Here is a 22,990-nt window from a genome sequence, read left to right on the forward strand (position 1 = left end):
ACTTGACATTCCGAAAAGCTACAGCAAACGAACTACACGATCTTTGAGCTAAGCTTAGGATTGGGTCTTGTCCATCACATCATTCTCCTAATGATGTGATCCCGTTATCAATGACATCCCCATGTCCATAGCCAGGAAATCATGACTATCTGTTGATCAACGAGCTAGTCAACTAGAGGCTCACTAGGGACACATTGTGGTCTATGTATTCACACATGTATTACGATTTCCGGATAATACAATTATAGCATGAATAATAGAAAATTATCATGAACAAGGAAATATAATAATCATTTTATTATTGCCTCTATGGCATATTTCCAACAGTCTCCCACTTGCGCTAGAGTCAATCATCTAGTTACATTGTGATGAATCGAACACCCATGGAATTCTGGTGTTGATCATGTTTTGCTCTAGGGAGAGGTTTAGTCAACGGATCTGCTACATTCAGGTCCGTATGTACTTTACAAATTTCTATGTCTCCATTTTGAACACTTTCACGAATGGAGTTGAAGCGACGCTTGATATGCCTGGTCTTCCTGTGAAACCTGGGCTCCTTGGCAAGGGCAATAGCTCCAGTGTTGTCACAGAAAAGAGTCATCGGCCCTGACGCATTGGGTATGACTCCTAGGTCGGTAATGAACTCCTTCACCCAGACTGCTTCGTGTGCTGCCTCCGAGGCTGCCATGTACTCCGCTTCACATGTAGATCCCACCACAATGCTTTGCTTGCAACTGCACCAGCTTACTGCCCCACCATTCAAAATGTACACGTATCCGGTTTGTGACTTAGAGTCATCCAGATCTGTGTCGAAGCTAGCATCGACGCAATCCTTTACGACGAGCTCTTCGTCACCTCCATATCTGAGAAACATTTCCTTGGTCCTTTTCAGGTACTTCAGGATATTCTTGACCGCTGTCCAGTGTTCCATGCCGGGATTACTTTGGTACCTTCCTACCAAACTTACGGCAAGGTTTACATCAGGTCTGATACACAACATAGCATACATGATAGACCCTATGGCCGAGGCATAGGGGACGACACTCATCTTTTCTCTATCTTCTGCCGTGGTTGGGCATTGAGCCATGCTCAATCTCGTACCTTGCAATACAGGCAAGAACCCCTTCTTTGACTGATCCATTTTGAACTTTTTCAATATCTTGTCAAGGTACGTACTCTGTGAAAGACCAATGAGGCATCTCAATCTATCTCTATAGATCTTGATGCCTAATATATAAGCAGCTTCTCCAAGGTCCATTGAAAAACACTTGTTCAAATAGGCCTTTATGCTTTCCAAGAATTCTATATCATTTCCCATCAACAGTATGTCATCCACATACAATATGAGAAATGCTACAGAGCTCGCACTCACTTTCTTGTAAATGCAGGCTTCTCCATAAGTCTGCATAAACCCAAACGCTTTGATCATCTCATCAAAGCGAATGTTCCAACTCCGAGATGCTTGCACCAGCCCATAAATCGAGCGTTGGAGCTTGCACACCTTGTCAGCATTCTTAGGATCGACAAAACCTTCTGGCTGCATCATATACAATTCTTCCTTAAGGAAACCATTAAGGAATGCCGTTTTGACGTTCATTTGCCATATCTCACAATCATAGAATGCGGCAATTGCTAACATGATTCGGACGGACTTCAGCTTCGCTACGGGTGAGAAAGTCTCATCGTAGTCAACTCCTTGAACTTGTCGATAACCCTTAGCGACAAGACGAGCTTTATAGATGGTCACATTACCATCCGCGTCTGTCTTCTTCTTAAAGATCCATTTATTTTCTATGGCTCGCCGATCATCGGGCAAGTCAGTCAAAGTCCATACTTCGTTTTCATACATGGATCCTATCTCGGATATCATGGCTTCCAGCCATTTGTCGGAATCCGGGCCCGCCATCGCTTCTTCATAGTTCGAAGGTTCACCGTTGTCTAACAACATGATTTCCAAGACAGGGTTGCCGTACCACTCTGGTGCGGAACGTTTCCTTGTGGACCTACGAAGTTCAGTAGCAACTTGATCTGAAGTTTCATGATCATCATCATCAACTTCCTCTCTAGTCGGTGCAGGCACCTCAGGAACATTTTCTTGAGCTGCGCCACTTACCGGTTCAAGAGGTAATACTTCATCAAGTTCTACCTTCCTCCCACTTATTTCTTTCGAGAGAAACTCTTTCTCTAGAAAGGACCCATTCTTGGCAACAAAGATCTTGCCTTCGGATCTGAGGTAGAAGGTATACCCAACAGTTTCTTTAGGGTATCCTATGAAGACGCATTTTTCCGACTTGGGTTCGAGCTTTTCAGGTTGAAGTTTCTTCACATAAGCATCGCATCCCCAAACTTTTAGAAACGACAGCTTAGGTTTCTTCCCAAACCATAATTCATACGGTGTCATCTTAACGGATTTAGACGGAGCCCTATTTAAAGTGAATGCGGCGGTCTCTAAAGTATAGCCCCAAAATGATAGCGGTAAATCGGTAAGAGACATCATAGATCGCACCATATCTAATAGAGTACGATTACGACGTTCGGACACACCATTACGCTGAGGTGTTCCAGGCGGCGTGAGTTGTGAAACTATTCCACATTTTCTTAAGTGTGTGCCAAATTCATGACTCAAGTATTCTCCCCCACGATCTGATTGCAAGAACTTGATTTTCCTGTCACGTTGATTCTCAACCTCACTCTGAAATTCCTTGAACTTTTCAAAGATCTCAGACTTGTGTTTCATTAAGTAGACATACCCATATCTACTCAAGTCATCAGTGAGGGTGAGAACATAACGATAGCCACCGCGAGCCTCAACACTCATTGGACCGCACACATCAGTATGTATGATTTCCAATAAGTTGGTTGCTCGCTCCATTGTTCCTGAGAACAGAGTCTTGGTCATTTTACCCATGAGGCATGGTTCGCACGTCTCAAATGATTCGTAATCAAGAGAATCTAAAAGTCCATCTACATGGAACTTCTTCATGCGTTTGACACCTATGTGACCAAGGCGGCAGTGCCACAAGTATGTGGGACTATCATTATCAACCTTACATCTTTTGGTATTCACACTATGAATATGTGCAGCATTGCGCTCGAGATTCATTAAGAATAAACCATTCACCATCGGAGCATGACCATAAAACATATCTCTCATATAAATAGAACAACCATTATTCTCGGATTTAAATGAGTAGCCATCTCGAATTAAACAAGATCCTGATACAATGTTCATGCTCAAAGCTGACACTAAATAACAATTATTGAGGTTTAAAACTAATCCCGTAGGTAAATGTAGAGGTAGCGTGCCGACGGCGATCACATCGACCTTGGAACCATTCCCGACGCGCATCGTCACCTCGTCCTTCGCCAGTCTCCACTTATTCCGCAACTCCTGCTTTGAGTTACAAATGTGAGCAACCGCACCGGTATCAAATACCCAGGAGCTACTACGAGTACTGGTAAGGTACACATCAATTACATGTATATCACATATACCTTTTGTGATGCCAGCCTTCTTGTCCGCTAAGTATTTGGGGCAGTTCCGTTTCCAGTGACCACTTCCCTTGCAATAAAAATACTCAGTCTCGGGCTTGTGTCCATTCTTTGGCTTCTTCCTGGCAGCTTGCTTACCGGGCACGGCAACTCCCTTGCCGTCCTTCTTACCCTTGCCTTTCTTGAACTTAGTGGTTTTATTCACCATCAACACTTGATGTTCCTTTTTGACTTCTACCTCTGCTGATTTCAGCATTGCAAATACTTCAGGAATGGACTTTTCCATCCCCTGCATATTGAAGTTCATCACAAAGCTCTTGTAGCTTGGTGGAAGCGACTGAAGGATTCTGTCAATGACCGCGTCATCCGGGAGATTAACTCTCAGCTGAGTCAAGCGGTTATGCAACCCAGACATTTTGAGTATGTGCTCACTGACAGAACTATTTTCCTCCATCTTACAGCTGAAGAACTTGTCGGAGACTTCATATCTCTCGACCTGGGCATGAGCTTGGAAAACCATTTTCAGCTCTTCGAACATCTCATATGCTCCGTGTCGCTCAAAACGCTTTTGGAGCCCCGGTTCTAAGCTGTAAAGCATGCCGCACTGAACGAGGGAGTGATCATCAGCACGTGTCTGCCAAGCGTTCATAACGTCTTGGTTCTGTGGGACGGGTGCGTCACCTAGCGGTGCTTCTAGGACATAATCTTTCTTTGCAGCTATGAGGATGATCCTCAGGTTCCGGACCCAGTCCGTATAATTGCTGCCATCGTCTTTCAGCTTGGTTTTCTCTAGGAACGCGTTGAAGTTGAGGACAACGTTGGCCATTTGATCTACAAGACATATTGAAAAGATTTTAGACTAAGTTCATGATAATTAAGTTCATCTAATTAAATTATTCAATGAACTCCCACTTAGATAGACATCCCTCCAGTCATCTAAGTATAACATGATCCGAGTTGACTAGGCCTTGTCCGATCATCACGTGAGACGGACTAGTCAACATCGGTGAACATCTTCATGTTGATCGTATCTTCTATACGACTCATGCTCGACCTTTCGGTCTTTTGTGTTCCGAGGCCATGTATGTACATGCTAGGCTCGCCAAGTCAACCTAAGTGTATTCCGTGTGTAAATCTGTCTTACACCCGTTGTATGTGAACGTTGGAATCTATCACACCCGATCATCACGTGGTGCTTCGAGACAACGAACTGTCGCAACGGCGCACTTAGGGGGAACACTTTCTTGAAATTATCATGAGGGATCATCTTATTTACTACCGTCGTTCTAAGTAAACAAGATGCAAAAACATGATAAACATCACATGCAATCAAATAATAGTGACATGATATGGCCAATATCATATAGCTCCTTTGATCTCCATCTTGGGGCTCCATGATCATCTTGTCACCGCCATAACACCATGATCTCCATCATCATGATCTCCATCATCGTGTCTCCATGAAGTTGCTCGCCAACTATTACTTCTACTACTATGGCTAACACGTTTAGCAATAAAGTAAAGTAATTTACATGGTGTTTTTCAATGACACGCAGGTCATACAAAAAATAAAGACAACTCCTATGGCTCCTGCCGGTTGTCATACTCATCGACATGCAAGTCGTGATTCCTATTACAAGAACATGATCAATCTCATACATCACATATATCATCCATCATTCATCACAACCTTTGGCCATATCACATCACAAAACACTTGCTGCAAAAACAAGTTAGACGTCCTCTAATTGTTGTTGCAAGTTTTTACGTGGCTGCTATAGGTTTCTAGCAAGAACGTTTCTTACCTACGCCAAAACCACAACGTGAATTGCCAATTTCTATTTACCCTTCATAAGGACCCTGTTCATCGAATCCGATCCGACTAAAGTGGGAGAGACAGACACCCGCCAGCCACCTTATGCAACTAGTGCATGTCAGTCGGTGGAACCGGTCTCACGTAAGTGTACGTGTAAGGTTGGTCCGGGCCGCTTGATCCCACGATGCCGCCGAATCAAGATAAGACTAGTAACGGCAAGCAAATTTACAATATCGACGCCCACAACTACTTTGTGTTCTACTCGTGCATAGTAACTACGCATAGACCTAGCTCATGATGCCACTGTTGGGGAACGTTGCAGAAAATAAAAAAATTTCCTACGTTTCACCAAGATCAATCTATGGAGTCAACTAGCAACGAGAGGAGAGTGCATCTACATACCCTTGTAGATCGCGAGCGGAAGCGTTCAAGAGAACGGGGATGATGGAGTCGTACTCGCCGTGATCCAAATCACCGATGACCAAGTGCCGAACGGACGGCACCTCCGCGTTCAACACACGTACGGAGCGGATGACGTCTCCTCCTTCTTGATCCAGCAAGGGGGAAGGAGAGGTTGATGAAGATCCAGCAGCACGACGGCGTGGTGGTGGAAGCAGCAATGATCGCAGCAGGGCTTCGCCGAGCTTCTGCGAGAGGGAGAGGTGTAGCAGGGGAGAGGAAGGCGCCAAGACGTCAGGTCCGGCTGCCCTCCCTTCCCCCCTTTATATAGGCCCCCTGGGGGGGGGCGCCGGCCCTAGGAGATGGGATCTCCTTGGGGGGGCGGCCAAGGGGAGGCTTGCCCCCCAAGGCAAGTGGAGGCGCCCCCCCACCCTAGGGTTTCCAACCCTAGGCGCAGGGGGGCCCAAGGGGGGGGGGCGCACCAGCCCACTAGGGGCTGGTTCCCTCCCCACTTCAGCCCACGGGGCCCTCCGGGATGGGTGTCCTCACCCGGTGGACCCCCGGAACCCATCCGGTGGTCCCGGTACAATACCGGTGACCCCGAATCTTTCCCGATGGCCGAAACTACACTACTTCCTATATATAATTCTTCACCTCTGGACCATTCCAGAACTCCTCGTGACGTCCAGGATCTCATCCGGGACTCCGAACAACTTTCGGATTACTGCATACTCATATCTCTACAACCCTAGCGTCACCGAACCTTAAGTGTGTAGACCCTACGGGTTCGGGAGACAAGCAGACATGACCGAGACGACTCTCCGGTCAATAACCAACAACGGGATCTGGATACCCATGTTGGCTCCCACATGCTCCTCGATGATCTCATCGGATGAACCAGGATGTCGAGGATTCAAGCAACCCCATATACAATTCCCTTTGTCAATTGGTACGTTACTTGCCCGAGACTCGATCGTCGGTATCCCAATACCTTGTTCAGTCTCGTTACCAGCAAGTCACTTTACTCGTACCGTAATGCATGATCCCGTGATCAACCACTTGATCACATTGAGCTCATTATGATGATGCATTACCGAGTGGGCCCAAAGATACCTCTCCGTCATACGGAGTGACAAATCCCAGTCTCGATTCGTGCCAACCCAACGGACACTTTCGGAGACACCTGTAATGTATCTTTATAGTCACCCAGTTACGTTGTGACGTTTGGCATACCCAAAGCACTCCTACGATATCCGAGAGTTGCACAATCTCATGGTCTAAGGAAATGATACTTGACATTCAGAAAAGCTACAGCAAATGAACTACATGATCTTTGAGCTAAGCTTAGGATTGGGTCTTGTCCATCACATCATTCTCCTAATGATGTGATCCCGTTATCAATGACATCCCCATGTCCATAGCTGGGAAATCATGACTATCTGTTGATCAATGAGCTAGTCAACTAGAGGCTCACTAGGGACACATTCTGGTCTATGTATTCACAGATGTATTGCGATTTCCGGATAATACAATTATAGCATGAATAATAGACAATTATCATGAACAAGGAAATATAATAATCATTTTATTATTGCCTCTAGGGCATATTTCCAACAGAAAGCCCTCTGACTTGCCATTGAGCACCTGAAGAGCAAGGCAAAGGCAGATGCGGCAGTCAAAATGATTGCCGCCCTAATGGTGAAGGCACGGGACCGCGTGGTCATACAGTGGCTGGTATTATGTCATCTGATCCGATGACTCCCGCATCTCCAGTGGCTCTGACAGCTTAAGCTCTGACGACAACGCCGATCCTGCCGCCAACGCTTACATGGACGGGTACAACCACACCAACGTCCGTAAGGGGAAGGGGCCAGCGATGAAATGGTGATTTCCTCTGCCCTTCTCTTTTTATTTTTTGCGGGTTCCTCTACCCTTCTCTATCCCTTGTTTAGTTTTTAAGTTATTTTTATGTCCGTCCAACAATGAACTGTTGTATTTTGGTTATGCATTAATGTATGTATGCAATTTCATTGATCTATGTATACGTTTGCTGCTTTGTTTGGTATGATCACTACTTTGTCTCATTCATGTTGCATGGCTAGCATGAGTATGGAGTATTGGATTTGAGATACACGGGCATTTGAGGGGTGACTGGTCATGTCCATGGATGCATCCGAATGCGTCCGCGGATGCATACGATTGGATTAGATTTATGATCCGACTGTAGATTCTTTTAAGTGGACTGAAATTTGGTCTTGCGTAAGTCAATTTTGACCCGGGGTTGGATGCTCATCCAATGATCAAACGAACCTGAAGCACAAATCAAAATTGACCTACACAAAATTCTGTTTTTCAATCGATTTTTGACAATCTAGTTTTATCGGTGCTTTGACTCGAAATATAAGCCCACAAAAAAGTTGGGCCGGGTGGGACAGAAGCTAAGCGAACATGCACCCATTAACCCGCTATAACGCACAAAGACGAAATTTACTTTTTAGCATATTTTAATTCCCATGCACTTTTTACCAAGTTTTTTTCCTCTCCATGTGATACTTTTTCATAAGTTGTTTTTGTCCTTGTGACATTTTTACGGATCCAAAACATTATTGCATGTTTTACCAAAAAACAAATATGAGTGAACGGTCACAAGGGGAGACCTTTCTCACCTGAACTTCCATTACATTTCCACTTTGGACAAACGACCAGGTTACAAGTGAACCTGACACATAGTCTCAAATTCTCCCAATCCAGCTAAGGAAATAAAATCTTCCAACACAGTTTGCAAGGAAAAAAACTCAATACATAAACTATCTTTTTAGATGCCCAATACATTAATAATGTATGAAACTGTAACTCTTTTGTTGCGGGGAATCAAACTGTAGCTCTTGATTAAATCTGGTACTACGTGGCAACAAAACATATAAATATGTAGAGAGAAAAAAAGTGTCATAAGGCAGTTGAACTCTACGGGGAAACTGAGCCGGGAGCCAAGTACTGGCCCGAATTGCGTAATGGTACAATGTGCGTGCTCTGAAGATTTTTATTCGCACGGTCGCAGTGGCTACACCAGTTGATCGATATATAGTGGATCAGTGGACGTTGACGGCGAGCTTCATGCCGTCCTGGCAGTGGCCCTCGATGCCGCAGATGAAGAACCACTGCCCGGCCTGCGTCAGCGACACGGTGTCGTCGCCGGTGGTGAGCGTGGGCGCGTTGCTGGGCACGGTGCACGCCGCGAAGCTCTGCGCGTCCACCAACACCACGTTGTGCTCGGCCTCCCCCAACGAGTAGAGAAACTCTGCACGCACGGACGAGACGAAAATGGATCAACTCATCAATAAGTCAATATACATACGCCGATCATGCATGCATGCAAGGTTGGTGCCCCGAGATGAAACGCACCGAGGGTGTCGCCGACTCTGAACTTCTTGCCGCTGGCCCAGGCGCGGTAGTCGATCCCGATGTCCCACCCGGAGTCGTCGCCGACGGTGTACGACGCCGCGGAAGCCGTCGCCGGGAGCAAGGCGGCCACGGCGATGACGACGGCCATGGCGGCGAGCGCGACTTTACGAGAGGCCATTACTGTAGGCGACGGGGAGGCGTAGGTGCGCAAGCACGGTGGTTCGATCTGTATGTTGGAGGTTGCGTTGTGTGTGTTTGTGTATCGGCTTCGTGGTGTGTGTACGTACATATAGTGGTTGCTATGGGAGCCGGTGACTTTGGCTGGTTTGGAGCACGACAAGCCGTTCACGGTGTGATCGATGCAGCAGAATTTAAAAGCACGTACGTACAGCCAACGATGCGCAACTGGCCGCGCAAGCTGGGCTCTCGGTGGCAAGCAAGGAGTGGGCAGGGGAATTCCTGTGTTTTTTACGGCCGCACGAGATAACATTGGTTTCGTCCTCCTTTTCTGAAACATGGGCCAAAGTTTGGCCCCGTTTTATAGACTAAGAAGAAGGTTTAGAATTACAACTCTCACCCGACGGCGCAAACACATGTAAGGAATTACCCTCGCAGCATGATCAACCTCAAGTGTATGGCCCCGGCAATGCCCCAAAGTGACGCCTCGCGCTAGATGATGGCGAATATCGTTGTTGGCGAGGCGTAGATGTTTTGAAAGACCCGGGCATTTCTCTTGTTTCAGATATCTCAAGACGTGAGAATCACCGAGGATGCAACAACCTTCCTTCGTTGGCTATTGATGTGAATCACAGTGGACTACCATTGAGCCAGACTTTGGAAGTTTGGCCAATCATCGAAGGACATGTCATGGATGCGGAGCCAATCTCTGACCATAGCCCAGATGTGCTCAGAGTATCGGCACCCGGACAAAATGTGTGCGGCCATCTCCGGAACTCTTTTGCAAAGTTGGCATTGACCATAGTTATGACATCCCCTTGTTGCAAGCGGTCAACAGTCCAAATATTGTTTTGCAGGATTACCTAGAACAATAATTATAGATTCGGCGGCGCCGAATTGTTCTAGACTGCCGCCTTCAAGGTTGAGAGGGGGGGGGGGGGGGGGGTCCTCGAATTGCTTTTTATTTGCAGTGTCGGACGAGTAAGTTCTAGAAGGGCTCACATGGGAGGTTATAGAATCAGGCATGTCCTGGCTTAGGTGCACGTCGAGGAGAAGATCCCAAAGGGAATAGAATTCTAGCAGGTGATTAGCATCAAGCCCGGCCCGGAACAAGTATCAACCTTAGTAATCCACTCGCCCCCCATGAGGGCCTTATTGACAAAGCCACTCTTGGTCTTGGACAACTCAAAACTTCAGGGGCAATATCCTTTGGCTTTGCATCATCGAGCCATGGGCCATGCCAAACTTGGTTTTCATCCCATCCCCAACATTAATGGTGGCGCATTTGTAGAAAAGGTCCAGGTCCTCGGCGTCGCACGGAGTTCTCATGCCAACCCAAGCCCTAGAGGGGTCTGTCCACTCTAACCATGGCCACTGCAGCCGAAGCGCTCTCGGAATATTTTCGATGTTGAGGATTCCAGATCCCCCAGGAGCAGTCGGCTGGCAAACGATGTCCCATCTCACCTTGCCCTTCCCTACCGAGACCTTGTTCGTTTCCACCCAAAGAAAGGATCGCTGAAGCTTGGTAATGGTTTTTGTCGCACCCTTTGGAAGGATGAGAGGGGTGAGGTGGTAAATAGTTTCAGTAGTGATGGGCGATTTTGACCGAAGTTGGTCGATGAAGGTGATTTTTTTTCAATGCCCACATCCGCTTACTAGAAATCTTGTCGATTAGTAATTGGAAGTGGACCCCACGCAATCTATGGACAGTGAGCGGTAGCCCGACGTATCTCATAAGGAAGCTCGTGATCGTTGCCAGGAACCCCTCCATCATGTCTGACATATTTTTGCCATCACAGTAGTGTAGGAGTATTTATTTATCTATGGAGTGGACACACTGCACGAAAACAATCATGGACAAGTATTTGTCGATGCATATAGTTCACACCTGCTAAGAGGCTATTCTATGTATTAGTTAAATTACAGGAAAAGTGAAAAGATCTAGTCATCATTTCAAATTGCATACAAAATTGGCCTATGGGACAAAAATACGTCCTTGTGGACTGAACACTCAATGCCATATGTGGTTCCTCAAAATGGTTCTTGCACCTTCAAAGATATTGATCACCTCTTCTTTGACTCTCCGAAAGCAATGCTGATTTGGCATCACCTGGACATCACGCCGCCTTCCTGCTTGCAAGACCTATTGAGCAAATCAACACCGTCAAACGTCAATGATTCCATTAGGCCAAAGTTTCTCCTTTCTATACTTTGTAAGATTTAGGACTTGAGAAATTCTACGATTTGTACGTTTCCTTTTTAAGAAAAAGAAGGAAATGAATAAAATCATGTAAGAGCTCAATGTTACAATGAAGAAACATAACTTGAAATAAAGAAAAAGAAAATAGTCTATGGGGGCGCGCGCGGGGGGGGGGGGGGGGGGGGGGTATGTTTCTAATTCTTGTGAACTGAACACCGTCCCAGTGTTATATGTGGTTTTCAGAAATGGTTCATGCACCTCCCAAGATACGGTCACCTCTATCTCAAATGTCCGAAAGCAATGCGGATTCAGCTCCAATTGGACATCACGTCGCCCTCCCGCTACCAAGACGCATTGAGCAGATCAACACCATCAAACATAAATGACTCCATTTGGCATGAGGTCATCCTTTCTATAAATTTAGGACTCCGACCACCCAAGTTCGGTCACCATTAGAAAAGTTTGTTCAAACTTTTATTTATGGGTGCATCGGTTTAAAGAAACGAACAATAAGATTGCCGCCCTCTCATGGTGAGACTATCTCTCTTCACACAATTGTTGAACTATAGGAAAAATATGTACACTTTATTTCGTATTACATAGAAAATAGCCTATTCGGGGGGGGGGGGGGGGGATCTAGTCCTTGTGAACTGAACACGAAATGCCTTATTTATGCTATTTAATACTGAAATTTACTTGTTAGCAATAGATTTATGCCCGTGAAACTCTTTTACCTAGTTTTTCTTGTCATCCTGACACTTTTTTGCAAGTTTTTTTTGTCCTTGACACACTTTTATGGAGTTGTTCTACATAATTTTACACAATCTCATAGAAATTGACAGAATTTGGTGAAATTTCATAGGCTTTGATATAATAACCAAATGAACATGCATTTGAGTTGCCCACCTGCAGCTCGGTGTCAGTCCATCTAATGATTGGGGCATGCTTCCTTCTTGGAGATATGGTAATGATTTCAAGGAGGGCATGCATTTGAGATAAATGAGGCAAGATTTCCAAATAAAGTAAAAGTTATCACAAGGTCATAACTAGAAGTTATGGACTATATTGCTGCAGATATGAGCAACAAGATCTATTTAGATCTGATTTTTAGAATTGACCAAAATAACTAAACTTCTTAGGAGTAGGAAGTGTAATATAACTTATTTGTCTTTGGAATCCACTGTAATTAACAAAAAAGCGTTTAGGGAGATTTTTTTTACAAGTTTGCCATGAAAAATACTAGTTAATTAATATAATCTTTCAAAACATATATTCGGTAAGCGGTTAATAATAAGATAAAACATAGGTCGTATAGATAGTTTCGCGTACGTACGCGCCAAGTTATTCCTAGGGTAAAAGTGTGCCAACTTATTTCTCGGGTGTGTGTCCGCCTTGTAACTCCAGTATACATGCGCCTCAAGTTAAGATATTCCAAAGGTAAATACGCGCCAACTTATTTCTAGGTTGCGTACGTGCCTTGTAACCACCCAATATACGTGCGCGCCAAGTTATTTCTACGGTGCACCTACCTTGCAACTCTGAACCCCCCACTTCCTGGTTAGCAGTTTATTGGTTGATTGTTCCAGGAGTTCCTTTGTTTAAAATCTTTGGTAATTCCCCAGAAAAAAAGATGTACCTTGCAAATGCCCGATAACTCGTACCCATAAGAAGAACAATTTCAAAGTGACACAAGAGATTGCATCCATATAACTGAAACATAATGTTGAAATGCTAGTCAGACAAGAACGATCGATACAACAACTAAACAACATGAATTCGAGATGATCTCTTTCCTAAAGTTGAAATGGTAGTCAGACCGAGAAAGAGACAGGTACCACTACTAGTACGATACAACAACAACATGAAATTATCCCACAAAACAACATGAAACATGAAACCGTTTCCTAAATTGGCTTGCGATCGGTACCATCTGGTAGGCAGTTCACATGCAGTATCCCCGCCCCGGCGAGAGGATTGCACACGCTAGCTATGGGTTTCGGGCGGGGCGGACGCCGTCCCTCTTGGCGATGAGAAGGCATGGACCGAGCTCAGGCGGCCACCGGAACGCCCAGAGCTCGACGCCGTCGCCCGCCTTTAGGCCGCAGAACTCCATGAAGCGCCTGTACCTCCAACCGTTGATCACGGTGCAGCCGCTGCGGTGGAACTTGTTCAGCCTCAGTTGGTCAGACACGCCATGTCCCCGGCCGCTGCTCACGTAGACGGACAACGGCACCCCCGTGTACGTCGTCGGCCTGGCTCTTTCCCCGGGGATCCTCGCCCTCTTTGCCTGCCGCTCGGTATTGTTGAAGCCGCACGCAGCGATCTCGACGGGGTTGAGGAAGGCGCGGAGGCGGGCGTCTGCGCTGGCCGGGAGGAGGAAGCGGGCCTGTCCGGAGTTCATGTCGGACTGGCTCAAAACCTTCTCGCCGATGTAGCTCAGCAGCAGGTCCCTGGGGAGGTGGTGGCTCTCCTCTAGCTCGTCGCGCACCCACGCCCGCACCGTGTCGGCGGAATTCAGGGCTGGGTCTGTCGCGGCGGCGACGGCCCTCCTCCGCGACTGGCGTGCACCGCGGCCTGCCCTGGGTAACAGCGGGATCCCGCGGCCGGGCTGCACCTGCTGCAGGGGTAGGTGGCACAGCGCCAGCGCAGTAGAGCCGGCGCTGCCCGCCAGGACGATCTGCCCGGCGACGACGTGCCCGTCCCGCGGCTCGTCATCCGGCATCGCCAAAACCGCGAGCTCCCCCACCGCGGGCGGCGCGTCGTCTCCACCCGCCTGGCCCTCGTAGACCACGATGGCGAGATCGCTCACCTTGTCCATCTCCGCGATGGCGATGCTCTCGGTCACCGCGGGCGGCACGTCGTCCCCGCGCACCGAGCCGTCATAGACCACGATCGCGAGATCGCTCGCCTTGTCCACCTCCGCGACGGCGACGCTCTCGGTCACCGCGGGCGGCACGTCGTCCTCGCGCACCGAGCCATCGTAGACCACGATGGCGAGATCGCTCCCCTTCTCCACCACCGCGGCCGCGGCGCTCTCCACCGGGCCCACGATGGTGAGATCGCCCGCCCTCTCCACCTCCACAACCGCGAGGCTCTCCACCGGGATCTGGCCGGAGAAGAGCGCGAGGTCGATGTCGTACCCGATCGGCGCGGAGGGCGGGCCGAGACGCAGCTCGAGGTCGAGTCCATCCACCGCCGTCCCGACCGATCCACGCGCATCCGCCATCTCGCTACGACCCACCGCTGTCACTCCTCACTCGCGAGCTCTACTGGCGCCGTCGGCTGTCGGCTGGAGGAAATGGAAAAGGGGAAAATGACTTTCTGTATATACGGGGAAATGCGTATGTAGCCCTAGGCTCTATACGCTGTACCTAGGGTTCCGCGACGCTCACACCCACACGGCTACTACAGACCAATAGAGTCCACGCGAACCACGCCCTATCGGCCCAGCAGCTCACGCGGCGGCACCCAGCCCAGCCCACCAGCGGGCGGACGGCCGCCACGCCAGCGATCTGGCCCCATCACGCCTTTTCCGGCAAATCCTATTTGACGCCCGCAGGCGTAAAAAAGGAGGAGCCTTCGCTGAAGCAAGTCGCCACTTGGGCCGGCCCAAGTACGGATTTCGTTCGCTGCTGTTTTCCTTGTTTCTTGGGTTTTTTTTTGTTTTTTTTCTATGGTTTTTTTCTTCCAGTTTTTTCACTGTTTCGCAGGTTTTCAGTTGTTTTGTTCCAGTTTTTATATTTCTGTTTTGACTCCTTTTTGTCCTTTTTTTCTTTTACGTTTCCTTTTTTATTTTCTGTTTCTGTTCTTCTTCTCATTTATTGTGTATTTGTATAAAAAGTTCACCGTGTGTTATAAAAATCTTCAACGTATTAACAAAATGCTCATCGTATATTATGACATAGTTCACCTTGCACTGTAAAATTGTTCATTGTGTATTACAAAAATTTTCATTGTATATTATTAAATTGTTCAACATATATTAGAAATGTTCATTATGTATTACAAACATGTTCATTGTATATTATTAAATTGTTCAATGTATATTAGAAAATGTCATTGTGTATTACAAAAATGTTCATTGTATATGATGAAATTGTTCAATGTATACTTAGAAAATGTTCATTGTGTATTTATAAAATGTTCAATGTATATTTAGAAAATGTTCATTGATGAAAATGTTCATTGTGTACTACAAAAATGTTCATAGTATATGATGAAAATGTTCATTGTATATTATAAAAATGTTGAACTTTTTTCAAGGATTTGCCACTGTACTTTCTACATTATGACTGGCGCTGCATGTAAAACGTTCGAGGTAGCTAGCTCGGCTGATTAGCGTCACTGGAATCGAGCATGATGTCGTCTGTTCGATCCCACACAAGCGCTTCTTCTATTTTCGTTCTTTCGCTCACAGCGAGATGATTGGGCCGGCCCGTGTGCGCGTCGCTTCAACGAAGTCGCAACGATCGTTTGCACACGGGCGGCGTATAGGAGCTCCCGCCTTTTCCTGTCTCGCGGATGGCCTCCCCGCGCCCAATCCCAGCCGTCATATCCAATCGAACGCTCAAACCCATCACCTTTTTTTTGAACTGGACTCCGTTCCTATATTGTTACAAGCACCCAACGGAGTAGTCCGTGGAACGAATTAATCAATGGACTTGTCCTTTCCGTAAATGATATTGTATTGTTTCTTTCCTTGAATAAAAAAGCGATCTTGTTTGAAATGTCCCCGCATTACACTTTGCTATCTGAATTTAAAATCTCCCTGCATTACACTTTGCTATCTGAATTATGTCGTCGAACATCCGTTGATCTTGTTTCCAACCGAGCACCTCCTTTTCATTATTTGCTTAATGGAAATACAAAGTCCACCAAGCCAATATACAAATACCAACAAGGAAAGGAGAAGGAAAAGACAGGGAGGCGAGTTGGTGCATTGCGAGGAAACCCCGCTGCCAATGCTCGACTCGAATCCGCTACAGGGCGAAAACCTGACAACACATCTACAGATGATACTATCAAATGTTAGAAATATGCCCTAGAGGTAATAACAAAGTGGTTATTATTATATTTCCTTGTTCATGATAATTGTCTATTGTTCATGCTATGATTGTATTAACCGAAAACTGTATTACATGTGTGAATACATAGATCACAATATGTCCGTAGTGAGCCTCTAGTTGACTAGCTCCTTGATAAATAGATGGTTGTAATTTCCTAACCATGGACATTGGATGTCGTTGATAACGGGATCACATCATTAGGAGAATGATCTGATGGACAAGACCCAATCCTGAGCATAGCACAAGATCGTGTAGTTCGTTTGCAAGAGCTTTTCTAATGTCAAGTATCGTTTCCTTAGACCATGAGATTGTGCAACTCCCGGATACCGTAGGAGTGCTTTGGGTGTATCAAACGTCACAACGTAACTGGGTGACTATAAATGTGCACTACAGGTATCTCCGAAGGTGTCTGTTGGGTTGGCACGAATCGAGACTGTGATTTGCCACTCCGTATGACGGAGAGGTATCTCTGGGCCCACTCGGTAATGCATCATCATAACGAGCTCAATGTGACTAAGGAGTTGGTCACGAGATCATGCATTACGGAACGAGTAAAGAGACTTGCTGGTAACGAGATTGAATGAGGTATGGGGATACCGACGATCGAATCTTGGGCAAGTAACATACCGATGGACAAAGGGAATTGTATATGGGATTGATTGAATACCCGACATCGTGGTTCATCCGATGAGATCATCGTGAAACATGTGGGAACCAACATGGGTATCTAGATCCCACTATTGGTTATTGGCCTGAGAGATGTCTCGGTCATGTCTACATGGTTCCCGAACCCGTAGAGTCTACACACTTAAGGTTCGGTGACGCTAGAGTTGTTATGGGAAATTGCATGTGGTTACCGAAGGTTGTTCGGAGTCCCGGATGAGATCCCGGATGTTACGAGGAGGTCCGGAATGGTTCGGAGGTGAAGATTTATATATGGAAAGTCCAGTTTCAGTCGCCGAAATAGTTTCAGGGGTTATCGGTATTGTACCGGGACCACCGAAAGGTGTCCGGGGGTCCACCGGGTGGGGCCACCTACCCCGGGGGACTTAATGGGCTGAATATGGGAGGGAACCAGCCCCTGGTGGGCTGGTGCGCCCCGCAAGGGCCCAAGGCGCCTAGGGTTGGAAACCCTAGGGGGAGGGGCGCCTCCCACCTTGCTTGGGGGCCAAGTCTCCCCCTGCCCCCCTCTATATGCATCTAGGGGCCCGGCCCCCTCTCCCCTTCACCCTATAAATAGAGAGTGGGGAGGGGGGGTGGGAGGGCAGCCACACCCCCTTCCCTGGCGCAGCCCCTCCCTCCTCCAACACCTCATCCTCCTCCGTAGTGCTTAGCGAAGCTTTACCGGAGAAACATGAGCTCCACCACCACCACGCCGTCGTGCTGCCAGAGTTCTCCCTCAAATTCTCCTCTCCCCATGCTGGATCAAGAAGGAGGAGACGTCCCCGGGCTGTACGTGTGTTGAACGCGGAGGCGCCATCCGTTCGGCGCTTGATCAGATCTTTAGGATTTGAATCGCCGCGAGTACGACTCCATAGACCGCGTTCTTGTAACGCTTCCGCTTAGCAATCTTCAAGGGTATAAAGATGAACTCCCTCTCTCTCATTGCTAGCATCTCCTAGATTGATCTTGGCGACACGTAGGAAAATTTTGAATTATTACTACGTTCCCCAACTGCGGCATCATGAGCTAGGTCTATGCATAGATTCTATGCACGAGTAGAACACAAAGTAGTTGTGGGTGATGATTTGTTCAGTTTGCTTACCGTTACTAGTCCTATCTTGATTCGGCGGCTTTGTGGGATGAAGCGGCCCGAACTGACCTTACACGTACGCTTACATGGGACTAGTTCCACCGATTGACATGCACTTGATACATAAGGTGGCTAGCAGGTGTCTGTCTTTCCCACTTTAGTCGGATCAGATTCGATGAAGAGGGTCCTTATGAAGCGTAAATAGCAATTGGCATATCACCGTTGTGGCTTTTGCGTAGGTAAGAAACGTTCTTTCTAGAAACCCTTAGTAGCCACGTAAAACATGCAACAACAATTAGAGGACGTCTAACTTGTTTTTGCAGGGTATGCTATGTGATGTGATATGGCCAAAAGGATGTGATGAATGATATATGTGATGTATGAGACTGATCATGTTCTTATAATAGGAATAATGACTTGCATGTCGATGAGTATGCAGGAGCCATAGGAGTTGTCTAAATTTATTGTATGACCTGCATGTCAATGAAAACGCCATGTAATTACTTTACTTTATTGCTAACCGTTAGCCATAGTAGTAGAAGTAATAGTTGGCGAGACAACTTCATGAAAACACGATGATGGAGATCATGGTGTCATGCCAGTGACAAAGGTGATCATGCCGCGCCTCGAAGATGGAGATCAAAGGCGCAAGATGATATTGGCCATATCATGTCACTTTATGATTTGCATGTGATGTTTGTCATGTTACATCTTATTTGCTTAGAACGAGGGTAGCATAAATAAGATGATCCCTCACTAAAATTTCAAGAAAAGTGTTCCCCCTAACTGTGCACCGTTGCGAAGGTTCGTTGTTTCGAAGCACCATGTGATAATCGGGTGTGATAGATTCTAACGTTCGCATACAATGGGTGTAAGCCAGATTTACACATGCGGAACACTTAGGTTGACTTGACGAGCCTAGCATGTACAGACATAGCCTCGAAACACGAGAGACCGAAAGGTCGAACGTGAGTCGTATAGTAGATGTGATCAACATGGAGATGTTCACCGTTGATGACTAGTTCATCTCACGTGATGATCGGACACAGCCTAGTCGATTCGGATCATGTATCACTTAGATGACTAGAGGGATGTCTATCTGAGTGGGAGTTCACTAAATAATTTGATTAGATGAACTTAGTCTAAAATATCCTTACAATATGTCTTGTAGATCAAATGGCCCATGCTAATGTTGCCCTCAACTTCAACGCGTTCCTAGAGAAAACCAAGCTGAAAGACGATGATAGAAACTATACGGACTGGGTCCATAACTTGAGGATCATCCTCATAGCTGCCAAGAAAGCATATGTCCTTGAAGCACCGCTAGGTGATGCACCCATTTTTCCAGCAACTCAAGACGTTATGAACGCCTCACAGTCGCGTAGTGATGATTACTCCCTGGTTTAGTGCGGCATGCTTTACAGCTTAGAACCAGGGCTCCAAAAGCGTTTTGAGCAGCACATAGCATATGAGATGTTCCAAGAGCTGGAAATGGTTTTCCAAGCTCATGCCCGGGTCGAGAAATATGAAGTCTCTGACAGGTTCTATAGTTGTAAGATGGAGGAAAACAGATCTGTCAGTGAGCATATACTCAAAATGTCTAGGTTGCACAACCGTGTGTCTCAGCTGGGAGTTAATCTTTCGGATGACTCGGTCATTGATAGGATCCTCCAGTCGCTTCCACCTAGCTACAAGAGCTTTGTGATGAACTACAATATGCAAGGGATGGCGAAGTCCATTCTTGAGTTATATTCAATGCTGAAATTAGCGGAGGTGGAAATCAAAAAGGAACATCACGTGTTGATGGTGAATAAGACCACTAGTTTCAAGAAAGGCAAGGGTAAAAAGAACTTTAAGAAGGATGGCAAGGGAGTTGCCGCACCCGATAAATCAATTACTAGGAAGAAGCCAAAGAATGGACCCAAGCCCGAGACTCAGTGCTTTTATTGCAAGGGAAATGGTCACTAGAAACAGAACTGCCCCAAGTACTCAGCGGATAAGAAGGCCAGCAACACCAAAGGTATATGTGATATACATGTTATTGATGTGTACCTTACCGGCGCTCCTAGTTGCTCTTGGGTATTTGATACCAGTGCGGTTTCTCATATTTGTAACTCAAAACAGGAGATGCGGAATAAGCGGAGACTAGCGAAGGACGATGTGACAATGTGCGTCGAGAATGGTTCCAAGGTCGATGTGATCGCCGTCGGCACTCTACCTCTGCATCTACCTTCAGGATTAGTTTTAAACCTCAATAATTGTTATTTTGGTGCCAGCTTTGAGCATGAACATTGTATCTGGATCTCGTTTAATGCGAGATGGCTACTCATTTAAATCGAGAATAATGGTTGTTTTATTTATATGAGAGATATGTTTTATTGTCATGCCCCGCTGGTCAATGGTTTATTTTTATTGAATCTCGAACGTGACGTTACACATATTCATAGTGTGAATGCCAAAAGATGTAAGGTTGATAATGATAGTCCCACATACTTGTGGCGTTGCCGCCTTGGTCAGATTGGTGTCAAACGCATGAAGAAACTCCATGCAGATGGACTTTTGGAGTCTCTTGATCATGAATCATTTGACACGTGCAAACCATGCCTCATGGGAAAAATGACCAAGACTCCGTTCTCCGGAACAATGGAGCGAGCAACCAACTTATTGGAAATCATACATACTGATGTGTGCGGTCCAATGAGCGTTGAGGCTGGCGGTGGCTATCGTTATGTTCTCACCCTCACTGATGACTTAAGTATATATGGGTATGTCTACTTAATGAAACACAAGTCTGAGACCTTTGAAAAGTTCAAGGAATTTCAGAGTGAGGTAGAGAATCAACATGATAGGAAAATAAAGTTCCTACGATCAGATTGTGGAGGGGAATACTTGAGTCACGAGTTTGGCACGCACTTAAGGAAATGTGGAATTGTTTCACAGCTCACGCTGCCTGGAACACCTCAGCATAATGGTGTGTCCGAACGTCGTAATCGTACTCTATTGGATATGGTGCGATCTATGATGTCTCTTACCGATCTACCGCTATCATTTTGGGGTTATGCTTTAGAGACTGCCGCATTCACTTTAAATAGGGCTCCATCAAAATCCATTGAGACGACACCGTATGAATTATGGTTTGGGATGAAACCTAAGCTGTCGTTTTTGAAAGTTTGGGGATGCGATGCTTGTGTCAAGAAACTTCAACCTAAAAAGCTCGAACCCAAGTCAGAAAAATGCGTCTTCACAGGATACCCTAAGGAAACTATTGGGTATACCTTCTACCTCAGATCCGAAGGCAAGATCTTTGTTGCCAAGAATGGATCCTTTCTGGAGAAAGAGTTTCTCTCGAAAGAAGTGAGTGGGAGGAAAGTAGAACTTGATGAGGTACTGCCTCTCGAACCGGAGAGTAGCGCAACTCAGGAAGATGTTTCTGTGGTGCCTGCACCGACTAGAGAGGAAGTTAATGATGAAGATCATGAAACTTCAGATCAAGTTGCTACTGAACTTCATAGGTCCACAAGGACACGTTCCGCACCAGAGTGGTACGGCAACCCTGTCCTAAAAATCATGTTGTTAGACAACGGTGAACCTTCAAACTATGAAGAAGCGATGGCGGGCCCGGATTCCAACAAATGGCTTCAGGCTATGAAATCCGAGATAGGATCCATGTGTGAAAACGAAGTATGGACTTTGACAGACTTACCCGATGATCGTCAAGCCATAGAGAATAAATGGATCTTTAAGAAGAAGACTGACGCGGATGGTAATGTGACCGTCTATAAGGCTCGACTTGTCACTAAGGGTTATCGACAAGTTCAAGGGGTTGACTATGATGAGACCTTCTCACCCGTAGCGAAGCTGAAGTCCGTCTGAATCATGTTAGCAGTTGCCGCATTCTACGATTATGAGATATGGCAAATGAACGTCAAAACGGCATTCCTTAATGGTTTCCTTAAGGAAGAATTGTATATGATGCAGCTGGAAGGTTTTGTCGATCCTAAGAATGCTGACAAGGTATGCAAGCTCCAGTGCTCCATCTATGGGCTGGTGCAAGCATCTCGGAGTTGGAACATTCACTTTGATGAAATGATCAAAGCGTTTGGGTTTTTGCAGACTTATGGAGAAGCCTGTGTTTACAAGAAAGTGAGTGGGAGCTCTGTAGCATTTCTCATATTATATGTGGATGACATACTATTGATGGGAAATGATATAGAACTTTTGGAAAGCATAATGGTCTACTTGAATAAGTGTTTTTCAATGAAGGACCTTGGAGAAGCTGCTTACATATTAGGCATCAAAATCTATAGAGATAGATTGAGACACCTCATTGGTCTTTCACAAAGCACATACCTTGACAAGATATTGAAGAAGTTCAATATGGATCAGTCCAAGAAGGGGTTCTTGCCTGTGTTGTAATGTGTGAGATTGAGCACGGCTCAATGCCCGACCTCAGCAGAAGATAGAGAAAAGATGAGTGACATCACCTATGCCTCAGCCATAGGCTCTATTATGTATGCCATGCTGTGTACCAGACCTGATGTGAACCTTGCCGTAAGTTTGGTAGGGAGGTACCAAAGTGATCCCGGTATGGAACACTAGACAATGGTCAAGAATATCCTGAAGTACCAAAAAAGACTAAGGATATGTTTCTCGTTTATGGAGGTGACGAAGAGCTCTTCGTAAAG

The 22,990-nt window shown here is 46.2% G+C and overlaps 2 protein-coding genes across 2 annotated transcripts; both read right to left on the reverse strand.

Moving 5' to 3' along the window:
* Positions 1-8,606: 8,606 nt before the first annotated feature.
* LOC125506101 (basic blue protein-like) lies at positions 8,607-9,353 on the reverse strand. Its single transcript, XM_048670976.2, has 2 exons — positions 9,110-9,353; positions 8,607-9,005 (listed from the first exon to the last, which is right to left on the reverse strand). Exons 1-2 carry the CDS (start codon positions 9,285-9,287, stop codon positions 8,797-8,799), a joined length of 387 nt encoding a protein of 128 aa, XP_048526933.1. The 5' UTR covers positions 9,288-9,353; the 3' UTR covers positions 8,607-8,796.
* A 4,120-nt stretch (positions 9,354-13,473) lies between these two features.
* On the reverse strand, positions 13,474-14,712 carry LOC147973172 (uncharacterized). Its single transcript, XM_087524596.1, has one exon. It carries the CDS (start codon positions 14,710-14,712, stop codon positions 13,474-13,476), a length of 1,239 nt encoding a protein of 412 aa, XP_087380722.1.
* Positions 14,713-22,990: the final 8,278 nt, after the last annotated feature.

Source organism: Triticum urartu, chromosome 5A (genome assembly GCF_056163025.1).
Source record: "Triticum urartu cultivar PI428250 chromosome 5A, HENAU_Tu73, whole genome shotgun sequence".
Classification (NCBI taxonomy): domain Eukaryota; kingdom Viridiplantae; phylum Streptophyta; class Magnoliopsida; order Poales; family Poaceae; genus Triticum; species Triticum urartu.

What these genes read in the sequence shown, in the direction of transcription:
- LOC125506101 (XM_048670976.2), bottom strand. Translation starts at nt 9,287, where the DNA reads ATGGCCTCTCGTAAAGTCGCGCTCGCCGCCATGGCCGTCGTCATCGCC. An exon ending in CAGAGTCGGCGACACCCTCG is followed by an intron (nt 9,006 to 9,109) that starts GTGCGTTTCATC and finishes CCGTGCGTGCAG; the next exon opens with AGTTTCTCTACTCGTTGGGG.
- LOC147973172 (XM_087524596.1), bottom strand. Translation starts at nt 14,712, where the DNA reads ATGGCGGATGCGCGTGGATCGGTCGGGACGGCGGTGGATGGACTCGAC.